We start from the raw sequence: 22704 nt of genomic DNA, 5'->3' as shown, positions 1-22704 counted from the left end.
CCAGAGGGTTGGGTGGGACCCTTCTTACTCTCCCACTTGCACATACACTCTTCAGATAACTGGGCATGAGCTTCATAACGATCTGTTCCGTCTGGTGCTTCCACTCGATTGAGAGCTCCCTCAACTGTCTGGTAGAATATTTAGACTGTGTAGGTGTTCAGTAAAGATGTGATGCATAAGTGAAACAAACGAGGGGAAGGACTGAGGCTTGATAGTGCTAGAAGTACCAGCTGCTCAATAAAACTGTGCCCCAGGTCAAACTGTGAGGCAAGGACGGCTAAAGTTCCCAAGTTCCTGTTGGGGAATTTATAGTCAATGTCTGTGAAAACATGCATTGTTCTAATATCTTAAGTATCTATGTCTTCATTTAGAATTCATTTAGTGAGAGATTTCAAGGTAGAAATTTGACTCAAAGTAGTGTATAAAATCCTGCAATATTTTACGCTTAAAATTGCATTAGAGATTATGCAAACATAATACCTGCATATTTTATTCTCTTATTAATAATTTAAATCGCCTTACAAAGAAATTCAAGTACTGCTGTCATCCATGAGAGGAGCCAAACAATATTTTCAACATCTCTAAGAAATAGGGCAGCTGCTATCTTAATAAACTGCAAAAAAAATCTTACATGTAACCTTTTCCCATATCTGATTCACACTTTAAGCTGAAATCACTCCAGAGATAGACTGATGGGCATTTCATTCATATGATAGTAAACAAAATTGAGCCCCTTGACACAGAAATGAAACATATTACAAAAATCAGTAATTCAGGGGCACCTGGCTGGCTTAGTTCATAGAGCACGCAACCCTTGATCTCAGGGTCGCAGGTTCAAACCCCATGTTGGGCATGGAGCCTACTTAAAAAAAAAAAAATCAGTAACTCCTAAAAATATTACAAAGAAAGCTAGTTATTTTCATCCACTTTTTTTTTTCTGGTACCTTTAGATAATAGCAGAAGACACTTCTAAAAAAGCAACCCCCTTCCTAGTGATTACTCTTGACATAAGAGGGCTTCTGGTTTACCAGGATAGCCACATTCAGAGGTAGAATATCCTTTTCCCCTTCATAACAGAGAAAAGGCCACAGTCATCAGCCTCTGTGCTCAGCTGTGTGTACCAAGAGCCCTCCCTTGCCTCAGCACTTGAGTAATGACGAATGCATTCCGTACAGCTGGTGATGAAGACAACTCAAAGAAACTGCCTGCATCAGCTCCAAATATTTTTAAAAGCGATGCAAATTGAGGTGGAGAGAGAGTGGGAGAAAAACCATCTCCTGACAAACAACTTTATTTTGGGATAATTTAGCTAACAGTCTCAGAAATGCAGATCTTGTTTGATGTTTCCTTTAGATTTTAAGAGAGAAGACCCAGAATTTTTACTGTTTCCATGTAACATCTTATATTAAATGTCACCAATTCTCAACAGCTATTCTTAGGGACTGATGATAAATGCAGATAATATATCGCATGTGTATAGTACTTTTCTGTTTAAGATCATTTTTACACATGTTGCCAATTTATGATTATTTTGTTTTCACAGTATCAAATATTCTGACCTACTTGATCTACAAATAAGCTTATAATTTCATATGTATTTAGGCAAAACCTGATTAATGGAGGAATAATATTTACACTTATAATGTAAATTTAAATTGGTTTGAAATGTCAGACAGAGTTTCTTGCTTTGTTGTTTTTGGCTTTTAAAGAAGATAGAAATGTAAGAGAAAGGGCTTTTGAAAAAAGAGAGGAAAGCCAAGAGAGAGACTTGAAGTGGCTTAATCAAAACAGCTTTGTCCTAAACTCTGAATTTATTTGACTTTTTCCTGAATGGAGCACCTGAATGGAATTGACTAGACTCCTAATAGGTAATAGTGGCAGTCTGAGTGGAAGGAAAGACAAAGGCTCAACACAAGGGTCTCTTTTCAGGGTATGACATAGTCAAACAGAAGTTTCTGATTATCAGCAGTCTCCATGTAGTTGCTTCCGGACTTTCCCTAAACTACTGGGTAGCTTTCAGATTAAGGGCCAGCAAAGCTTAGTGAATTCAATAGGCTGTTTGAATAACTGAACTATGAGGGGTTCACTGTTGGTTTTTTGAGTCATAGCAAGGGTGTTCCTGGAGTAACACATCCAAGAATTGACTTTGCCAGAGCAAATGGGGCTGATGACCAGGAACCAGTGCTGGGCCTGTCCCAGGCTGTCCTGTCCACTGGAGATTAGAGGACATGTATAAGAATCACCAGGCTTTTCTATTTTGCAAAAGGGCTCTTATGAAGAGTAAATAACGGGACAATGCTATGAAAAATGTACAAAGGTATCATTCTTAAAAATGACAGAGAGCATCAACGGTCCTCTATCAAAAGGGCATCACTGCTATTTGCTGTTCCTTCGAAACAATTACCAAGTGGCTGAAGTGGTTGTAGGTTTATGTTTATCTTCCTGGTAGACTGTTCCACATGTAAAGAAGTGAAGTTCCAGGAGAGAAAAGAGCATGGACATGGTGTGAAGTGAAGAGACAGAATAGCATTTAGATCTTTTCTTTCTAAAGAGTTAAATATTGGGGCGCCTGGGTGGCTCAGATGGTTAAGCGGCTACCTTTGGCTCAGGTCATGATCTCAGGGTGCGGGGATCGAGCCCTGCGTCGGGCTCCCTGCTTCTCCCTCTGCCTCTGCCTCTCCTGCTTGTGCTCTCTCTCTCTCAAATACATAAATAAAATATTTTTAAAGAGTTAAATATCAACCACCGCCCAACAGATCATGAATTTTATTTAGAATGATGATCCAAAATGTTAGAGTGAGGTGTTCTTGCGTGGTTAGCTAACTTTTAACACCTTCTTGAATGTTTCTCTAAGGTGTGAAATTTGAAGGGTGGAAAGCACTGCATGATATCAGATGATCACCATTCCTATGTACTGAGGACAAGCATGAGAGGTCAGCTCTGAAGCTCAAAAACGGGGTGTGCCTTATTTTCTGACCCTGCCAATTTCAGAAGGGTAGCTGTGAGGTTTAAATGAGATGGAAGTACAACCCTCAGAAGAGTGCCTGGCACGCAGTCAATGCTCAGTAAATGGTTAACTATAACTACCCTCGGCGGCAGCGGCGGCAGCAGTGGTCAGGAAACTATTTTTTTACAGGTCAGGGACAATGGCCTGTCTCCAAATGTCTTCATTACTCTCACTCTTCACGCTGGAATAACACTCTTACATATTCCTCACCTCCTTCAGAGCTTTAAAGATTTTGTAACATCCAAAGTCCCGATTTAAAATGCAACCAGCTCTCAAAGAGGTATGATCTCAGTGCACTTTAGTTAATACTTCATCAGGGAAAGGGACGTCATTAATAAATGCACGGCGGATGCTAGCGCCGGCGCGTGGCTCTCCACGCCGAGTGCAGGGGAGCGAAGGAAGAAAAGGAACACGTACTGAGTATTCACCGGGGCTATGTGAGAGGCCTTCTGCATATTTTGACTCTCTTTATCTTCACAACAACTCTGCAAGATTACTGCAGATGATTGTGCAGGATCCTGCAGAGTAAGGGATTAAGCCCGAATTCACCGCCTATGTTACTTTATGCAGATCTGACTCATGCTCCAGACTTACATTTTATTGTGAGCCAATCACGGCAAGGGCTCCACTGAACGAGCCGACATACATGTGCTTCAATTGCACTGGGCTGTTTACCATCTAATTAAGTTGTCTCCAGATGGAAGAACAGATAAAAGTTTAACATGAAAACGACTTATGTTTATTCATGTAGGCGAATACAGAGGGGAGAAAAATCTTCACGAGGGGAAAAAATCTCAGAAAAAGGCATCTACAGACTTTTTGCTCTGGAAAAATGAAGAGGTACGTGGGGTTTTGCCACACTCCATTCTTTCCTTCAACACCTAGTACTTCCTCAGGCGCTGGCACTCTCAGTGTACTTACTAACGAAGTCTCCTCCACTGATAACGTAGTGACTGAAGTGTATTACGGTCAGATCTCTTTGAGAGCTAGATGCATTTTAAATCAGGACTTTGGATAACACAAGATCTTTAAAACTGTGAAGGAGGTACAGAATACGTAATGGTGAAATTCCACGTGCTAAGAGTGCTAATAAGGGAGAGATTTGGGGACGGGGCATCATCCCAGACCTTTCCAAAGACACCACATATTCTGCCTTTCAGTCAGCTCAGAGGATATGGTTATTTTCATCCATTTCTTTGCATTTAGTTCGTGAACTGTCTCAAGATCATAGCCCTGTGTTATCAAAAGCCTGGTTTTCTTTTCACCACTCTATGTAGCATCTTTTTAGAAAGATATTCATTTCTTAAAAGTTTAATCATATGTTGTTTTCATCTGTACTTATTTGGCTCTGTGAGGTTCAGAGGAGAACAGAACATTTTCTCCTAGGTAACTAGCAGCTGTATATTTTTGGTTATAGGTTTCTTCCTAATGAGAAATATTTAGCTCCTTAATTTATCCTGCATCCATATGAGCCTGTTGCTACATGCATAGGAATAGTTCACCTTCAGTTTCCAAGAGTCCTCTTCTTTCTCCACCTTCCCCTCACCTGAGGCTTCTCCCAGACCATCCAGATAATAGGCACTCTATACCTTTGGTTGCTTTTCAATCTCCTTTCCCTGCCCAATGTGGCACATTGGTCACAGCAGATATTATAGCTAGTTCAGAAATTTGAAACACTAAACAATACTTCTCTTAATTTTTCACAAAAAAAGAAAGAAAGAGAGAGAGAGAAGGAAGGAAGGAAAGAAGGAAGGAAGGAAGGGAAGAAAAGGAAGGAAGGGAAGGGAGGACGGAAAGGGAGGGAGGGAGGAAGAAAGGAAGAAAGGAAGGAAGGAAGGAAAGAAGGAAGGAAGGAAGAAAATTAGGCTGGTACCATGTACATTTCTTTAGAATAGAAGGAAAACCATCCCTGTGATTCAGGAGCATTCAGGAAGAATAACTGGGTAAAAGACCATAAAGTAAGGTCGATTAAAAGTCATAACAAGAAAATGACACTGTGATAAGCCAAATCCTTAATGCAAAATAAAAAGTTGGTTGGTAAGTTTACCAGAATTCTGGAAATCCATGAAGCAGCAGCATAAGTGGTTTGCCTCTTTCACCAGCAGCAACATAATGAAATCTTAACCCCGAATCCTGCAGTACAAAATAGAGGGCATGGAATTTTAGTGGTATTCTGCCAAAAGAAGTGCATTTAGTATTTCCATTTCATTAAAGAAAAAACTCACTTGTGTTATTTTTAATATCAGGAAATAGAATAAGTATTATTAAATTTCAAAAAGAAAAGACTCCATGATTTATTAATAGAGTAAATTAGATTTGTTGACATTCTCTTTATGGTACCTTCCCTTCTTGTTCTACTTACAAGGTCAATTTATATATTACACGCTTCTGGAACAATGTCACAATTTGTGACTTTCATCTTACTGATGTGTCACATTTCATCTCATTCAAATTCCACAGGACATGTAAATAATTCTGATCTGAATTTATATTCCTGCCATGTTTACCTCCTAGTCATGTACTTTTCTCAGCTTGCCCGTCAAGAGCTGTGCCATCAGTTATATAATTCACACCTCCTTTCCTTATTTTTAGTTCTCTCCTTCCCACATTATTATTTTAAGTTGAGTTGCATGTACAGCTCCCCTTGCTTCCTGCTCCTCATGTCATGTCAATGTATTTCTAACAGCAGATTTCTGTGAGTGCTCAAGACTTCTCTCTGCATGTAGGAGACAAGACTGCCCAAGGAAAAGAAAAGGCATGGGGTGAGACAGGAATACAGCAAATACAAGGCGAACTGAAAAGAAGAAAATGGAGAAAAAAAGCAAGAAAGGAAAACAAAAATTCAAGAAGAAGTGAAAAAAGAAACCAAGAACCAAAAGATGAGCACAGAGACTTAGTTTTATATCAGGTAACCCAAGCAAGAGGGTTTCCAGATGTTAAAAAATCTTAAAAGGTCATCTAATTCAACCCCATCATTTCTACAGATTTGGAAACTAAAGTCCAAAGATATTAACATGGGTCATAAAGGTGGTTGAGAGCAGGGCTGTGACCAGAACCGCATTTTGTCCTACCTTACAGAACAATGTTCCTTCCACTCCTTGCTTCTGTCTCTGGGGAAACTCTTTAGGTGGCCAGACTGAGAGGAAAAGCATTATGAGGAATTCCAGATGACTCTTTTTTGCTGCTTTTCCTCCTCAGGTGGGACCAAGATAACAAATCTGACTTTGTCCTCAGCTGCAGAATGCCTTTCTAGAAGTTCAATAACTTCTTTTATTGGTGATGAGTCTTGGCCACTTGATTAGATTCAGTGAATAAATATTTTATTGCACTTACTACATACGACACACTGTTATAAGTTTTTATTTGGGGTTTTTGTTCGTTTGTTTTTTACAAATATCAATTCATTTCATACCAACCCCAGGCTGAAAAAGGGTAAGAAAAATGTGCCCTTGGTCTTTTGAACTCTAGCAGCTGGACAATCTGGCTCCTCACAGGAATCCTGCACTTGGTGACATAAATATCCCCTCATGTGAGGCTACTTTCAAAAGGCCTGTGAGTCAGACTGCAGGGTGCATGCTGAAGGGCCATATCCCTTCACCACCTGGAGCCTCAGGAAATGGAATATCGTGGGCTGCCAGGAGGCTTGGGACAAGCATGAACAGTTCCAGTCTGAATGCATGGTTGACATTTACTTTTTATTCCATTCCTTTGTTCTCTGACTCCGTAAGTCTGCTGCCTTGCTCACAAACATACACCATTTATTTATTGTTTCATGCTGGTTAGGTCATCTGTGAATGCTCCATTCTGCTACTCTGAATAAAGTCCTATTTCCAATGACTTACTCTGTTTACTCTTTCAATCTCTAAAATTTGGGCAAGGACAGCCTCATGAGACAGTAGGGCAGGAGCAGGAACAATTCCCTACAGCTGATCTGAGCTCTAAAGGGCAAAAAGGTGACAGGAGCCAGCTTCCCCTTACAGAGAGCAGAATTATTCTGGGTTGTTGCGGTGGAGCAGGGGGGGCAGTAATATATATAGGACCCTGATGAGAGAACCTCCTCCCAACCTAGTCTCATTCTCTCTGTCTCTCTCAGTCTCTCTGTCTCTGTGTCTCTGTCTCTCTCTCTCTCTCTCTCACACACACACACACACACACACACACACACACACACACACGGTCCCGACCCCGCTCCCGCCACACCTCGCCCCCTTGCCTCTCCTCCCCCTGGCATCTTCCCTGCGCCCGCCGCGCGCTCTTGCGAGCCCCAGGAACACTAGGGGACGCTGGGCGTCATGGAGGGAGCAGCCCAGCGCGCTCGGCTCTCACGCCCGTCACGTTCCCTCCCGATACCGCCGGGCCCGCGCCGGCCTTCACCTTGATCCGCACGTAGCAGTGGGTACCCAAGGAGGGGTCGTTCAAACACGCGGGAGGATGTTCCCGGGCGACCCTCCGGAAGGTCTGCGCGGGTCCCTTGCCGATGCTCCACAAAAGTTTGAGCAGGTAGATGGAGGCGCAGAGCCCGCAGTAGCAGTAGACCAGGGACCAGAAGAGCAGGGACCGGATCGTGACGGTCAGACGGAGCAGGCAATCCCGCAGCCTCGCCATCAGGCGGGGCCGGCGGCGGGGCCCGCTGCCCTTCGGGGACGCGGGAGCAGCGGCGCTCACTCGGGCTCCGGAGCGAGACAGCCGGCGCGGCGGCGCGCCAGGCCCGCCAGCCGCTCGGCGGGAGCCGGCTCCGCGCGCGCCTCCCCGCGGGCCCCCGGGGCGGCTGCGCTGGGCCGGCGTCCCGTGGCCCAGCCGCGGGCTCCCGCACTCACGGTGCGCGCTCCGGGGCCGCTGCGCCAGGCCCGGGAGCGCCGCGGGGCAGACCCCCTGCGCTGCGGGTTCCGCCCCGCGCTGGGCGAGGCTGGGCACCGGCCTTCCTCCGCAGAGTGAGATCCCAGTTCTAAATTGCTAAACTGTGGGGAAGGTGAAGGGGAGACTTTCCCAAATCATCCTGGGAACCGCAGAAGGAAGCGCCGCTCTTACTTGGACCAGTGTTCAAGTCCTCTCGTTGCCCAGTTAACTGGTGGAATTTCATGCGGCCTTTTTCTGGATCATAGAATTATGGGGCACGGGGAAGAGAGGCAGTAAACGATTTTCATACGATATGACAGATATGATTACTTTATTCATTCCTAACATTTCCTGAAGGTGTTGATACTCTCCAGAAAGGTTCAGAGTGGTTATCAGCCCAGCCAGGCCTTTCTGGTTCCTAAGGCAAGCCTCTGGAAAGCCCTGGTCTGTTTTGTACCCCTGTAAGTTTTTCCTTTGCAAGACTCCTACATAAATGGAATCATAAAATATGTAACCTTTTATTTTTGGCTTCTTGCATTTAGCATAATGCATCTGAGATCCAACTATGCTGTTACATATATTGTTTCTTTTTTATTGCTTGTGTTTCATTGAATGGATGTGTCATATTGTTTATCCATTCCCCAGTTAAAGGACATTTGAGTTTTTTCCAGTTTTATGGTTATGAATAAAGCCACTACAAACACTCGTGTGAAGTTTTTGTGTGAACCTAAGTTTTCTTTTCACCTGGGTAAGTACTTAGAAGTGGGATTGCTGGGTCAGATGGTTAAGTGTGAATTTAACTTTATGAGAAACTGCCAAAATGGCTTCCAAAGTGGCTGTACAATTTCTAATTCATACCATCTGTGTATGAGAGTTATGGTTAGGTTATATTTTTGCAAGAACTTGGTATTGTCAAAAAAATCTTAATTTTGGCAATTCTAGGAGGTGTGTAGTATCTCATTGAGATTTTAATTTACATTTCTCTAGTGACTAATAATGTGTGGGCATCTTTATGTACTTGCATGCCACTCAAATATATTCCTCTTTGATAAAGTGTCTGTTAAAATCCTTTACACATTTTTTTAAAATTGTGTTGTTTGTTTTCCTACTATTGAATTCAAGAGTTCTCTATATATTTTGGATACAAATCCTTTATCATCATGAGATTTGCAATATTTTCCCAGACTGTGTCTTTTCATTCTTAGAGATTTTGAAGAGCAGAATTTCTTCATCTTTTTTTTAAAAAGTATTTATTTATTTATTTATTTATTTATTTATTTATTTATTTATTTATTTATTCTTTTTAAGTAGGCTCCACGCCCAATGTGGGGTTTGAACTCACAACCCCAAGATCAAGAGTCACATGCTCTACCCACCGAACCAGCCAGCTGTCCCCCAAAGTTTCTTAATTTTGATGCCATCCAATGTATCACTTTTTTCTTTTATGGATGGTATTTTTGGCCTTTAATGTAAGAAGCCTTTGCATAACTCAAGGTCAGCAGTATTTCTTTCCCTTATGTTTTCTTCTAGAAGTTTTATGTTTTTATTCTTTATATTTAGGTCTATGAACCATTTTTCTTCAACTTTCCCCAAGTCTTATTTTATTATTGTTTAAATTTTAATTCCAGTGTAGTTAACATACAGTTTTATATTCGTTTCAGGGGTACAATATAATGATTCAACAATTCTATACATTACTCGGTGCTTGTCACAACAGGTGTACTCTTAATCCCCATCACCTATTTCACCCATCCCCCCACCCACCTCCTCTCTGGTAGCCATCAGTTTGTTCTGTATAGCTAAGGGTCTCCTTTTCTGGTGTACCTCTCTTTTTGTTCATTTGTTTTGTTTCTTAAATTCCACATGTGAGTGGAATCATATGGTATCTGTCTTTCTCTGACTAACTTATTTTGCTTAACATTATACCCTCTAGATCCATCCATGTTGTAAATCATAAGATTTTGTTCTTTTTTATGGCTGAGTAATATTCTAGTGTGTGCATGTGTCTGTGTGTCTGGGTGTGTGTCTGTATCACATCTTTATCCATTCATCTATGGATGGACATTTGGGCTGTTTCCATAATTTGGCTATTGTAGGGGTGCATATATCTTTTTGAATTAGTGTTTTTGTATTCTTTGGGTAAATATCCAGTAGTGGAATTACTGGATCATATGATAATTCTATTTTTAATTTTTTGAGGAACCAAGTCTATGATCCATTTTGAGTTAATTTTTGTATAGGGTACAAAGTATGGATTGACATTTATGTTTTGCATAATTGTTTTGGTACTATTTGTTGAAAAGAATGTTCTTTCTCGTTGAATTGCCTTTGTACCTTTGTTGAAAATCACTTGACACGTGGGACTATTTCTAAGCCTCTAGTCTGTTTAATTGATCTGTATGGCTATATTTTCTTTGCTACCACACTTTTCATGACTTTTGGAAGTAGTATAGTAGGTCTAGAAGTCAGGTAGTATGAGTCCTTAAACTTTCTTCGTTATAAAAATTGTTTTGGCTATTCTACTTACTTACCTTTTCAAAAAAATTTTAGTATTAGTTTGTCATTTTAGGCAAAAATTAATCATTTTGGAGAAAACTGATATTTTAACAGTATTATGTTCAATCCGTGAACATGATGTATCACTCCATTTATTTAGTTCTTCTTTGATTTTTTTCATTGTTTGAAACATACAAATATTGCATATATTTTGTAATATTTAGATCTAAGTATTTCTTTTTTTATATATTATTGTAAATACTACTTTTTTCAATTTCCAGCTGCTTATTACTAGTATAAAGAAACATGATTTTTGTTTTTTTGTCATAGATTCTGAGACCTTGATAAACTCACTTATAAGTTCTAGTAGCTTTTTGAAAGAGTATTTGGGATTTTTTATATGGATAACCGTGTCATCTGTAAATAGAGACAGTTTTATTTCTTCCTTTGTACATATTTGCCTTTTATTTCTTTTTCTCACCATATTGCACTGGCTAAGACCTCCAGTACAGTGATGGATAGGAGTAGTGAGAATGGACATCTTTACCTTATTCCTGATCTTTAGGGGAAAGCATTCAGTCTTTTACTATTAAGCATAATGTTAGCTAAAGATACCACTTACCATGTTGAGGAAGTTCTTTCCTATTTCTAGTTTCTGAGAGGTTTTTTTTTTTTCCATAAATGGGGGTTGAATTTTGTCAAATGGCATTTGCTTCTCTTGAGATATCATAGTTTTTCCTCTTTAATCTTTTAATATAATTACATATAAAATTTTTAAATTTTTTATTTAAATTCAATTTAATTAACATATAGTGTATTATTAGTTTAGAGGTAGAATTTAGTGAATCATCAGTTGCATATAACACCCAGTGCTCATCACATCACATGCCCTCCTTAATGCCCATTACCCAGTTACCCCATCCCCCCACCAACCTCCCCTCCAGCAACCCTCAGTTTGTTTCCTATAGCTAAGAGTCTCCACATATAAAAATTTTTGAATGTTGAACCAACCTTTCAATCCCAGGTTAAACCCTACTTGGTCATGAAGTACTATATTTTCTTAAATATCACTGAAATCAACTTGTTAATATTTTGTTGATGATTTTTGAATCTATATTTCTTATCTATCTTTTTATATATTCTGGAAGAATTTATATAAAATTGATATTATTTCTTCCTTAAATGTTTGGTAGAATTTTCCAAAAAAAACCCCAACTAGGTCTCAAGTTGTTTTTTTAGTTTTTTTTTTTTTTTTAAGGTTTTAAAATATAACTCAATCAGGGACGCCTGGGTGGCTCAGCCGGTTAAGCATCTGCCTTTGGCTCAGGTCATGATCCCAGGATCCTGGGATCGAGTCCCATGTCAGGCTCCTTGCTCAGTGGGGAGCCTGCTTCTCCTTCTGCCTGCCACTCCCCTTCCCTGCTTGTGAGTTCTCTTTTCTCTCTCTGTGACAAATAAATAAAATCTTTAAAATAAGATAAAATAAAATGTAATGCAATCTATTTAAAAGTTATGGAACTATTCAGGTGATCTGTTTTTTCTTTGCCAGTTTGTGTCTCTTAAGAATTTTATGCATTCGGTTAAGTCATTGAATTTATGGCTTAATTTCCAAATATTTAGGATGATTTTGCAGGTATCTTTTTGTTGTTAATTTCTAGTTTAAATATGGTATGTTCCAAGAGTTTACCTTCAAAACTACCTGTTCTTTTAAATTTGTCAAGGTTTGCTTTATGTCTCTGAATATGGTCTATTTTGGTGAATGTTCCAACTGCATTTGAAAAAGTTGTTACCTGGAGTGTGGTAAAATTTTAATTAGGTAAATCGGTTGGCGATGCTGTTCAGGACTGTTAGGATCCTTACTGATTTTCTGTCTACTTGTCCTATCAATTGCTGAGAGAAGAATGTTAAAATCTATCTGTAATGATGGATTTTTCTTTCTTTTTTCTTTTTCTTTCTTTCTTTCTTTCTTTCTTTCTTTCTTTCTTTCTTTCTTTCTTTTCTTTTCTTTCTTTCTTCTTTCCTTCCTTTCTCTTTCTCATTCTTTTTCTCTCTTTCTTTCTTTCTTTCTTTTGGATCTATCAATGCTACTATTTTTGCTTTAGACCATTATATTTTGGGGCATTTATAAATAAGATAAAATGAATTTTATAATTACCTCGAGTTACGCCATTCTCAGTGTTCTTCATTCATTATATAGATATAAGTTTCTGTCTGGTGTCATATTCCTTCTTTTTTGTAAAATAGGTCTGCTGACACGCTCATCTTTAAGTCTTTATTTATGCTTAGTGATAAGTAATACAGAGATGGTCTCTCTCCATGCTTTTGCTTTTCTGATTGCAGTAGACTGCTTTCGGTACTGAATGCTTATTACCCTGGTGGTAGGAAGGGCAGGGGATAGAGGGGCATTCTCTGATGTCCTAATTCAGCCTCGTAGGCAGGCACTATGGATATCAGGATATCAGGGTAACTTGGATATCGGGGTGGTATCTTCTCAATGATCCTTTCCTGTCCCCAGTGACAGGGGCTCTTTAATGGTCTGGACCCATGATGTATTTCCTGCCCCTGTCTTAGATTAGAGGGTTTATTTCTGTTTTCATCCCCCCACCCCCAGGTACAATAGGTCTTCATCAGTGCCCTATATAGGTGACAGGGTTTGCTGTTCTTCAACCAGAAGCTTAAGGCTTATACTCCTTAAGGAAGACAGAGAAGGAGGATCTGGAAAAGCCATTGTGTTTTTCCCACATCTGGTGCTGTTCTCTTCCAGGCCTGCATGAGGAGGATAGCTTTCTCAGAACCTCATCCTGACCCCAAATCCTTTTCGTAAGTACTGATGAGGTCTGCAGAGAAGAAGAAGCTGCAAGTTATTGCACATTTCTCTTGTGCTGTCAGGGGTTCTATATTCTCAACTAGCCCACACCCAACCTTTAGTAATTTGTTACTTTTAAATGATTTTGTTTGCTTGTTTGTTTTTGTTACCAGATTATATAGCATTTGGTGACATCTGCTTCAGGTAAGCCAGTGCTTATGTCCTGTTTTCCTTTGATGTATTCATCTTTTCTTGGATTTCAGGCTATTGGTTATCCTGCAATCTCAGCCCTCAGATTAATTTAAGAAATGTTGTGAATTTAAAGATTTTCTGGCTTTTGAGTTTGATGTAATGGTAGGAGAAATGCTTTTCCAGCTTTCTAAATCCCAAGTGGAAGCCTGAATTGCCTAATTTTTAAAAATTGAGATATAATTGACATATACCATTTTATTAGTTTGTGTATGACATAATGATTTGATATATGTGTATATATTGTAAAATGATTACCGTAATAAATTCTGTACATTTTAAACAAAATTTTGAGTATTCACCTTTTTAAATTGAAATTTTAAATGAGATGATTGGAAATTGATGTGCAGGCATGAGAAATAGAGAAACTGTGTACACTTTAAACAGCGTACTTTGCTCTTTATAATTTCGTTATATATATAGCTTTGTGTGCCCACCACCAAAGTCAAGCATACAGAATAGTTTCATGACCACAAGGATGTCTTTTGTTGTCCATTTATAACCACACTCACACCTTGTCCCTCACCCCTGGTACCATTAATTTGTTCTCCATTTCCAAAATTTTCTCATTTCAAAAGTGTTATATGATCGAAACCATGAAGTAGGTAAACTTTTGGGATTAGTTTTCTCACACAGCATAATCCCCTAGAAATTCAAGGTTTTGCAAGTATCAACAGTTCATTCCTTTTTGCTGATCAATGTTTCGAATTATGTATATGCTACAGTTTGTTAACCGTTCACCTATTGAATGACATCTAGGTTGTTTCCAGCTTTTGGCTGCTACAAATAAAGCTGTTATGAACATTTGTGTACAAGTTTTTGTGTTACTATAAGTTTTCATTTATCTGGGATAAATGTCCAATAGTGCAAGTACTGGGTCATATGGCTTTGTTTTTATTTTTTTAATTTTAATTTTTTTAAGGTTTTATTTATTAGAGAGAGATTGAGAGCAAGAGTGGAGGGGAGAAGCAGAGAGAGAGGGACAAGCATACTCCTCGCTGAGCAGGGACCCCAATGTGGGTCCCTTGATCCCAGGACCCCAAGACCACGACCCGAGCAGAAGACAGACCCTTCACCAAGTGAGCCACCCAGGCATATTGGGTGGAATTTCTGGTATTATGTTGCATAAGAATGGTGAGAGTGGATATCCTTGCCACGTTCCCAAATGTAGGGGGAAAGCAACAACTCTTTCACCATGAGTATAACATTAGCAGGTGCCTGGGTGGCTCAGTCAGTTACGCGGTATCTGCCTTTGGCTCAGGTCATGATCCCAGGGTCCTGGGACCAAGGCCCGTGTTGGGCTCTCTGCTCAGCAGGGAGTCCTCTTCTCCCCTTACCCCTCCCCCTGCTTGTGCGCATGTTCCCTCTCCCTAACAAATAAAATCTTAAAAAAAAAAAAGTGTAACATTAGCTGCAGATTTTTTATAGCTGTTCCATATCAAATTGAAGTAATTTCCCTGAAAAACTTCCTGAGTTTTTTTTTTTATTATTATGAATGTGAGTTGGAATTTGAATTACACTGATTAATTTTCAAATGTTGAAACAGCTTTGCATGCCTGGAATAAATCACTTAGTCACAGTATATAGTTATTTTCATACATTGTGGGATTTAGTTTGCTACTATATTGTTGAAAATTTTTGTGTCTAAGTTCATTAGAGGTAATGGCCTACAGCTTTTTTCTTTTTGTATTGTCTTTGGTTCTCCTTATCAGGGTAATACTGGCCTTATAAAATTAGTTGGGAAGTGTTCTTTCTTCCTATTGAAAAAATTTTTCCTGGTGTGAGGTGCCTGGCCAGCTCAGTCAGTAGGGCACGTGACGCTTAATCTTGAGGTTGTAAATTCAATCCTCACATTGGGTATAGAGGCTACCTAAAAATAAAATCTTAAAAAAAAAAATGTCCTGTTGACAAAAATTACATAACAGACCAATTTCTGGAAGACTTGTTTTCTGAAATAGATTTTCTGGAAGAGGCTGTTTTAAATTAGTATTAATCCTTAAATGTTTGGTATAATCCTCCAGCAAAATCATATGGGCTTGGATTTCTTTTTCAGGAGATTCTAAATTGTGAATTATAATTTTTTAGTGATACAGAGTGTTCAGATTATTTCATATTGAGTTTTGGTAGTTTGTGGTTTTTGAGCCATTGGTCCACTCATTCAAATTTATGAATGTGAAGTTATAGTATTCCTTTTTGTCTTTCTAATGGTTGTAAGATCTATAATGATATTCACTATTTCAATCCTATTTTTGGTGATTTGTGCCTTTTCGTTAGTCTTGCTATTAAAAACTTTACTTTTTGGGGGTGCTTGGCTGGCTCGGTCAGAAGAGCGTGTGACTCTTGACCTCAGGGTCATGAGTTCAAGCCCCACGTTGAGTGTAGAAATTACTTAAAACCTCAATAGACTACTTTTTCCTCCCTCAACCACCAGCTTTTTGTTTCATTTTCTCTTTTTCAGTTTGATTAATCTCTGCTCTGGTCCTGTTTTGGATGTGCTGTTTTTAGATTGTTGAGTTAGGAACTAAGATTATTGATTTGACTTTTCCTTGTTTCTAATGCAAGCACTTGACACTTCTAAGTTTCTCTTCCAGTACTCTTTTAACAGCATTCCACACATTTCAGTATGTTGTATGTTGAAAGTCATTCATTTCTTTAATTTTCTAAAAGAGTTCCTCTTTGATCCATCAATTATTTGTAAGTGTATTAATTTTGTTTAGTGATTTTCCTATTGTCTATTATTGATCTGTGATCCAATACTATTATGGTTAAAAAACATACTTTATATAATTTTAATTCTTTTAAATTTGTTTCATGACCCAGGATATGGTGTCTTGGTGAATGCTCCATGGGTGCTTAAAAAACAAGTGCATTCTATTGTTGGTTATAAACTGGTTGAATAACTATTTACACTACCCCATAGCAGCATGAGTTCCCATTGATCCTCTCCAACATTGGATAATGCTAGAGACATCATTTCTGCTAATTCATTGGGTAAAAATTGGTATTTCTATGGTCTCAAATTTTCATTTGTCACATAAGATTAAATATGTTTTCATGCGTATTAGCTATATGAATTTCCTCTTAAGTGAAATGCCTTATTACCAATACTCATGTGTTGATCTGAATTTTTCAGACCTGCATTCAGGTGTATGTCCAAGTGGGTTCTGGCCAGACGGATATGAGTGCAAGAAGTCTAAGTCTCTACCAAGTCTGGCCCTTAACAACATCCAGTGTGATACTATCTTGCTGTGCTGCATCAATTTTTGAGACCATATGTTCCAGGTGGCATAATTACAAGAAGGAATAGAGCCTCTCAAACTACCATACTTTCCATGAAAATGGAATATCTTTTATTTCCTTTAGGGTAGAACGTTTTGTGGTAAACTTTCATTTATTTCATCTTCATTGTAATAGTTTTGCTGGGTACCGAATTCCAAGCTGATCATTTTTTTACTTAATCAAAGTCTAGTGGCTAAACATAAATTCACCACGATTACCTCAGATCACTCTTCATATCGTATACACACAAACCAATGAATGTAATCTGAAAGAAATCTGCAATCAGCAGTGAAATGTATAGCTTTTCCTTTCTTCACAAAGAAAAAACTTAACCACACATATTTAGAATTTCATCAACACACACTTTCCTGTGACAAACAATTCAGACATAGAGAATGCAAAAAACTAGATGCCAGCAACATGAACCTTTGTTAAAAAAAAAAAAAGCAGCTATATATTTTTACTGATAACTACACCCTAAGGGCATTTTTAAGAGATACTGTGCTGCAGGAAAAAAAAAAAAAAAAAAAAAATATATATATATATATATATATATATGTTTTATATATGCAGGAAAAAGTTATATATATATATACACACATATACATATATATATAAAAGTTATATATATATATATATACACACACACAGAGTAAGAAAATAAACTTCATGATTAACACATGCATGTTTAATACCTACAGAAATTACAGCCCTCCAGAATTTCTCCACATTTCAAGCTGACAGTTATTTTTCTCCGTAAATTTTGAACATTTAATTCCACTCTTCTTGGTGGTCGCTGTTGCTGGTAACTCATTCTTATTTTTTTGGTGATAACTCCATTTCTCTGAGTGTAAAATCTTTTTTGCTTATGGTATTGTTCAGGCCACTGAAAAATGTCTTAGGTATGGATTTCTTTTGATCTTACTTAATAAGTTATACTTAAGGATAAAAGGATTCATTTTACATAATTTTAAGAAAACCACAATTGGTCTCCTCTTTGCTGTTTCCAAGGACTCTAATTAGATAGTTTAGACCTTTTCACTTCATCCTCTAGGTCAGGGATTGACACACTCTTAGTAAGATATCAGATAGTAAATATTTTAGGCTTTGAGGGCCACATAGTCTCTATTACACCTACTGAACTCTGCCATGATAGCACAAAAGCAGCCATAGACAGTATACAAAAACACACAAGTATGTCTGTCTTCCAATAAAACTTAAAAACAAGCAAGCTGGCTTTGACTTGTGGGCTGTATTCTGCCCACCTGCGCTCTAAATCTCTTTTCCTTCTCCTTGTCTGTGCTGTGTCCTGGTCGTTATTTGTATATATTTTCTAGCTTACTGATTTTCTCTTTACCTGTGTCTAATTGTTTTAATCCATTGAATTTCTCAGTTTAACACTTTCCTTCCTGGAAGTCTCACTTCTTCCAAATCTGCTCATTTTCCTCCAAAAGTCTTCTTGCCTTAAACATTTTACAAATTGCTAGTCTACTTCAGTCTTGGGAAGAGGGTGATGAAGTATTAATTTCTAAGTGTTGTTCATTATTTATGCTATAATCTCACTCATTGATTTTGTTTCATTCATCTTTGATAGCTAATTTCTTGACCTTAATTTATGGTGATCCTACTTATGCCTCTAGCCAACCTGGGACCATGTCAGCCTCTTGAAGACCTTCCTTCCAAAACTGGTTCATGGCACAATTAGCATAACACTGGAACCAGCATCTGAGCTCAAGAAAGCCCCGCCATCCTTTCTTACTGCTCTCCTCCCAACTAAATGTGTGTGTGTGTGTGTGTGTGTGTGTGTGTGTGTCTGGAAGGGGGTGGGGAAGGGTGTTCCCGAGAGAGCTTCTGCCTTGGAGACTGGCAATGCCTTAAAAAATGGGTCCCATGGAGGATTTATTTGTAATACTAGAAACAAAATTGGTGGATCTCTAAATTTAATTCTAATCTAATCCCAATTAAAATTCTAATGTTTAATTTCACTCAACTTCTAAAAATTGGATAAATGGATTATGAATTTCTTATAGAATGAAAACTACTGCAAATCAGAGGTTCAGAAAGTAAATTGTGGCAGCATAATTGAGAGTTCATTTAGAAAAAAAGAGATCTGTTTCCCTATCTCTTACTATATATAAAAATATCTTTAATCCATCTGGAATCTTAGTGTAAAAATTAATTATCAGGATTTTAAGTGCAAAATAAAGACTATTTTATCATCTTGATATGGGGGATACAATCTAAAAACAAGGTAGAATGGCCAGACACCACAAAGGAAAATCCAGACATATGACCGCATAAAATTTAAAATTTTAATGGAAAAAAAGGCAACAAATCTCAAAAGACAAACAGCAGATTGTGAAAAAATGTTTCTAAACCATCTTAAAGGGCTTTGTACAAACTGATAAACCAAAAGAATTTCTAAAGGATATTGGTTACTGAGCAAGTCACATGGCTAACAGATATAAGATCAACCCCACTTGAAGTCCGAGATATAAGAAGTAAAGAAACTGATTATAATTTTTTCATTCAGATTAGCAAAGATGATGAGGGCAGTAATATCCAGTGCTGGTGAGGATAATGGGAAAGTGGTACTTGCAGACACCTAGGAATGTGACCTGCTCTAATGTTTTTTGGAAAAGTCATTTGGTACCTCCTATTAAAATAAAAACTACTCCCTTCGACTGTAACTTCTGACCCGGCAACCCCATTTTAGGAGCTCTACTCTTTAGAAATAGCAGCACAATTATGTAAGGCTCTATCCACGGTATATTTATGGCAGCATTGTTTCGTAGAGAAAGACTGCAATCAACTGAATCAATAGGGGGTTATATAAATCATGATGTGTCCGTTCTAAGGAATGTTGTACAGCCTTTTAAAAAAGAATGAGTCACGTAACAAGCACTAGGTATCTTATAAAACTGACAAATCACTGACCTCTACTTCTGAAACCAATAATACATTATATATTAAATGAATTTAAATTTAAAAAATGCAAAAAAAATGAATCCATCTATATCCATCTAAAGACCTAGACAGATGCTCCTGACGCATTAAGAAAAACTCAATTGCCAAGTGACGTGTATAAAAAAGGATCCTGTTTTTGTAAAAACAACCCCCTCAAAGTCCTGACATGTCAGTATTTGGCTGAGCGTAAAAAGACTGAAAAATAGGGGCACCTGGGTGGCTCAGTTGGTTAAGCATCTGCCTTCGGCTCAGGTCCTGATCACAGGGTCCTGGGCTCTCTTCTCAGCGGGGAGCCTGCTTCTCCCTCTGCCTCTCACTCTGTCTCTCATGAATAAATAAAATCCTTTAAAAAGAAGACTGAAAAACATACAAGTTTTGATCTCTCAATAGTTGGAATAGGGAGGAGAGAAATTTTTTCTTACTATTTCTACATTGGTAGTAAGATTTCTGGGCAGCATTACGTCTAACGAGTTTATGCTCATGAATTTGAAGTGAGACTGGTTATCATGGTTGCATGTGTTTCTGTAACCACAGCTTCATGGGTGCAGAGCAGGCAATCAGATTTAATAAGGATTTGAGTATTGCCAAGTGAATACAACAAAGAAAGGAGCAGTGGAGTTGAGGGTATGTGCAAGGGAGGGTTATAAATAGTAATGCACAACAAACTTGCATAAGGAAAGAAATAAGGCCACGAAGGGGCAGGTACTGTGAAAAGCATTAGGATTAATGGATTGTAAGGTCATGGTAAGGCCTAATGATTGTTGGAGTTGATTGTTGGAGTCAAGGGCGAATCTGGAGAAAGCTAGAAAAAGATAGTAAGAACTTGCTTGAAACTCAGACTAAGGAAAGATTTTAGTTATTGGCAATGACAAAGGAATGGCTAAAGTTGATTAGCTATTAATATCATTAGCCGAGAGATCAAGGGACTGAGAAGTGTCAATTAGAATTAGTGAGAGACTAAAATCTCTGGGGAATAAGGAGTGAACCAGGGAAGGTAAATGACTAAGGGTGGTATAGTCCTCTGATCATGAAAAACCTAAAGCTGGGGGTATTTAGGGAAGAAGGTGGGGGGCAGAGGGGAGGATAGTCTGTAAGTGGCATCCCAACGGTAAGAAAAACACTAGTGAAAAGAAACAGGCGCTAAATGAGAGCCTACAGCAGAGAGCCCAGGTTCAGTTAGAGCAGTGGTTCTCAAACTTTAGTGTGATTTAGAAACACCCTGAAGGAGTGTTCAACTAAAGACTGCAGAACCCTACACACAGTTTCTGATTCAGTAATTCTGAAGTCTGAGAATCTGCATTTCTAAAACATTCTCAGAGTAATCTAGCCCTACAGAGAAGGCTTAAACTCCCTTTTATTTACATGGCCGATAAGCCTATGTAGTTACTCATTTTTTTGAAGTAGATCATCCTACCAGGTCACCTTATGTATGTACGAAAGCAAACTTGTGATAATTTTAAAAATCCAGAATAGAGGGACACCTGGGTGGCTCAGTCAGTTAAGCATCTGCCTTCGACTCAGGTCATAATCCCAGGGTCCTGGGATCCAGTCCCCCATCAGGCTCCCTGCCCAAAAGGGAGCCTGTTTCTCCCTCTGTCTGCCGCTCCCCCTGCTTGTGTGCTCTCTCTCTCTCTCTGACAAATAAATAAATAAATAATCTTTAAAAAAATAAATAAAACATTTTCAGATGATGCTGATGAAGCTGGTCCAGGGACCACACTTCCAGAACAACTCAAGAACAAAAAACAAAACAAACAAACAAAAAAACAACAACAAGGGAAAAAACAGACAATAAGTTTGATCACATAGGGAATGTTTTTGATGACTGATTGAGAATCCCAGAAAATACTATGAAAAAGTTTTAGAAGTAGGAGAGTAGTGAGAGATGTGGACAGAAAAGGGGTCCTCACAAAACCAGGCTTGAGTTGAAGGCAACTAAGTTACATGCACTATTTCATGCATAAAAATAACAGAAGTAAACTCCGTAAGAAGTGAAGAAAAGCCAAAAAATCTTTTACTAAAAAGAAAGCATAATATAGGAAGGATCAGTTATAAATGGGTATTTTCTCTGCTAAACTGACTTCAACCAACCTACCAAAAAGTTTGTTGACTGAGCAAAGGTTAAAGTGTTAAACTGGTTAAACAAAAACACTGATAACCATAACACAGACCTCAATCAGGGCTCCTCCAAATGTTAATAGGAAAACCTCAAGTAAGCCATTATTCTTTAATATAAAAAGATGTTAATAAAACTGAATTTTCTTTTTTCAGATGTAGCCAAAACTCATTGATTCATCAGTTTTATTAGTTGTTTAAAGACAGCTGCTGAAAGATTTAATGTGTATTTGACAGAAGTAAATCCTTACTATTTTCATTCTCTCTTCAAAATGGAAAATTTCCCACAGATCTTAAAAGTATTACATAATATTAAAAAGAACCAGAAAATACCAAAATGCCTTAAGTGAAAAACACAAACATCCTGTAATTCCATCACCTAGACCTAACCACTATGTACATCTGATGTACCTTCTTAAATATATATATATGCTAGAATATACAGAGATAGATCTAATCTATAGATGATCTTTTAGGAAAATAACAATGCAAACTTCTTAGTATATACATACTAATTCCTTGGTTAAAAATAGGTATAGTGGAAGGGCGCCCAGGTGGCTCAGTCTGTTAACTGTCTGCCTTCAGGTCAGGTCATGCTCCCAGGGTCCTGGGATTGAACTCCATATTGGGCTCCCTGCTCAGTGGGGAGTCTGCTTCCCCCTCTGCCTCTCCCCCTGGCTTGTGCTCTCTCACTCTCAAATACATAAATAAATAAAATCTTAAAAAAAAAAAAGCTATAGTTGAATGGGTATGACTACCACTTTAATTCTAGCGATGTTTCATGAAGGTGTTATCACCATTTAGCTGCTAGTTGATCATATTTTTAAAATGGCTTTAGTTTAGATATTTCAAAAAAATTATATTGATTATAAAAACAAATGAAGTCAAGAAAACTTTTTCTCTTTCTCTCTATAATACACACACGTTTTGAATTTTTACTTTAGATGGT

General features: G+C 38.3%; 1 protein-coding gene across 1 annotated transcript in view; it reads right to left on the bottom strand.

Annotated features, from left to right (window-relative positions):
* EPHX4 (epoxide hydrolase 4) overlaps positions 1–7735 on the bottom strand; it is a 33355-nt gene extending 25620 nt beyond the window's left edge. Inside the window, exons 1-2 of the mRNA XM_045801355.2 lie at positions 7382–7735; positions 5055–5140 (exon numbers count right to left, since the gene is read on the bottom strand). Coding sequence (XP_045657311.1) covers positions 5055–5140; positions 7382–7612 — 317 coding nt within the window. The 5' untranslated portion in view covers positions 7613–7735. The remainder of the gene's footprint in view (positions 1–5054; positions 5141–7381) is intronic.
* Between the last annotated feature and the right edge of the window lie 14969 nt (positions 7736–22704).

This window comes from Ursus americanus, chromosome 12 (genome assembly GCF_024610735.1).
Source record: "Ursus americanus isolate L20-20 chromosome 12, mUrsAme1.1.p, whole genome shotgun sequence".
NCBI lineage: Eukaryota > Metazoa > Chordata > Mammalia > Carnivora > Ursidae > Ursus > Ursus americanus.
This window is presented reverse-complemented; position numbering and strand designations above follow the sequence as displayed.